This window comes from Chaetura pelagica, unplaced genomic scaffold, assembly GCF_000747805.2.
Source record: "Chaetura pelagica isolate M959 unplaced genomic scaffold, ChaPel_1.0 scaffold294, whole genome shotgun sequence".
Taxonomy (NCBI): Eukaryota; Metazoa; Chordata; class Aves; order Apodiformes; family Apodidae; genus Chaetura; species Chaetura pelagica.
This window is the reverse complement of record NW_009953068.1, coordinates 1,184,904-1,186,806: the sequence shown is the minus strand read 5'-3', so window position 1 is coordinate 1,186,806 and position 1,903 is coordinate 1,184,904. Positions and strand designations below refer to the sequence as shown.

The following is a 1,903-nucleotide window of genomic DNA, read 5'->3' as shown; positions in this document are numbered from 1 at the left end:
TGGGCAGGGAGCTGCCCTCCAGCACGAAGCCGGGGTTGCAGGTGTACTGGATGGTGGTCCCCACCAGCAGCACCGGGTCCGAGATGAGGCGGGTGGAGTGCTCCACCTCCCCCGGGTCCGTGCAGTACATGACTGTGGGAAAGAGGAGGTTTGAGCAGGGAGCCCCAGCACGGCAGGGACTGGGGACACGGTGGGGACAGCAGCTCATGGCACTTACTCTTCTCGCAGAAGGGGGGGTCACTGCTCCAGCTGAGGTCCCACTGGCAGGTGAGGGTGTCACTCCCCACAATGTCATAGCCTGGGTCGCACTGGTAGGTGATCTTGGCCCCTCTCACCAGCTCCGTGTGCGACGTGGTCTTCCAGCCGTTCTGGATCTCGGGCAGGTCAGAGCAGGAGTCGTTGCGGGACACCTCTGCAGCCAGGAGAGACACTGCCCGTCACCCCCCGAGCAGGACCCGCGGCACAGCCCTCCTGAGAGCCACTGCACGTGGACACACAGCTCCTGGCTGAGTCCTGTCCCTGCCCCAGAGCTCTCCAGCCCCAGGCAGCACAAATGGCAGGGCCACGGGGGGCAGCACCTCCCGCGGGTGGCATCCCCTGTGCAGAGGGAAGGGGCAGCAGTGGGTAATGGGGACCCTTTGAAGCTTCCCCTGACCCTAGAAGAAGGCAGAGAGCTGTGCTGATGGACACAGGGTGGCTGTGCTGGGATCAGGACAAAAAAAAAGCAACCTGGGAGCACCAGGCTCAGCTATGGCTGCAGGCACAGAGGCCAAGGTTTCTGCCCTGCTGCCCCCAGCCCTGTGCCCACCGAGCGCCGTGCCCAGCTGTGTGTGCTGCAGTGCTCCGAGGAGGGCACCTGCAGCTCACAGGTGATCTGCATTGCAGCTTGCTCTGTTTGTTGTAACCAGAGCTGTCAGCAGAGGAGAGGAAACAGGCTTGGAAGAAGTCTGCCAGGGGAAGACAGGTGGGGGAGAGGCAGGCAGCTGTGGGGAAGGAGTGTCCTTCCCAGTCCTTGTCCCTCCATGGGTACCAGTGTCCCCAGCCTGGCAGACACGGCTGCACCAAAGGATGATGCCAACAGATGTCTCCAGATGCAGTCTGGAGCAAGGAGCTGTGAGCTGGGAACATCTGCCTCAGGAATCCACCTGGGAACTGGGTTCAGTGACCCTAGGAGGACACCTCTCTGCAGTGCCTCAGAGCCATGAGCTTCATGTCTGACAGAGTGAGCGGGGGGGGATCCTGCACCCCAATTTCCAGCAATTTTTCTCCCTGTTCTGCTCCACAGTTGCACTGGCCAGACCAGGACTAACAGGGACCAAAAATGCCACCACCTTCTTGCCAGCCTGGAAGAGGAGAGATATAGAGGGACACCCCAGAACTGACCGACCCAGAGATCTGCTGTGGGGCTGGAGCTTTCTGCAAGAGCTTGGTGGGGTGTGGAGAGCTGGTGCCACAGCACTTCTCCCCACTTCCAAACCTGGCACCTGGACAGCCTGCTCCAACTGAACATCACAGCCCTCACCTATGCTGCAGTGCCAGGACAGGGGACACACCCAGCACCCCGTGCTCCCTACCTATGTAATTCATGATGAATCCTTGGCCCTTCCCAAAGATGAGCCCAGCAGGGTCCGAGTGGAACTGGATGGTGAGGTCAGGGCTGGAGGAATAGAGCTTCTGGGGCCCGCTGCTGCCCACGTACTGCCCCAGGATGCGGGCGGTGAGCTCGTCCCCGTCGTAAATGGTGAGGATGTCACTGTTGCTGAGGTTCAGGCTGGAAAGGAGAGCTCGGATAGGGAGCAGCTCGGGCAGGGAGCACAGGCGGGACGCGACGGTGTCCGGCTCAAGGAGCAGCGAGGTGAGCCCCTGCCTCACGTCCTAGACCCACCCCTGTCCCCACTCCTGT

General features: G+C 61.6%; 1 protein-coding gene across 1 annotated transcript in view; it reads right to left on the bottom strand.

Annotated features, from left to right (window-relative positions):
* The window catches only part of SEZ6L (seizure related 6 homolog (mouse)-like), a 22,832-nt gene that overhangs the window by 6,672 nt on the left and 14,257 nt on the right, over positions 1–1,903 (bottom strand). Inside the window, exons 11-12 of the mRNA XM_009996860.1 lie at positions 1,575–1,771; positions 218–412 (exon numbers count right to left, since the gene is read on the bottom strand). Of these exons, the coding sequence (XP_009995162.1) occupies positions 218–412; positions 1,575–1,771 (392 nt within the window). The remainder of the gene's footprint in view (positions 1–217; positions 413–1,574; positions 1,772–1,903) is intronic.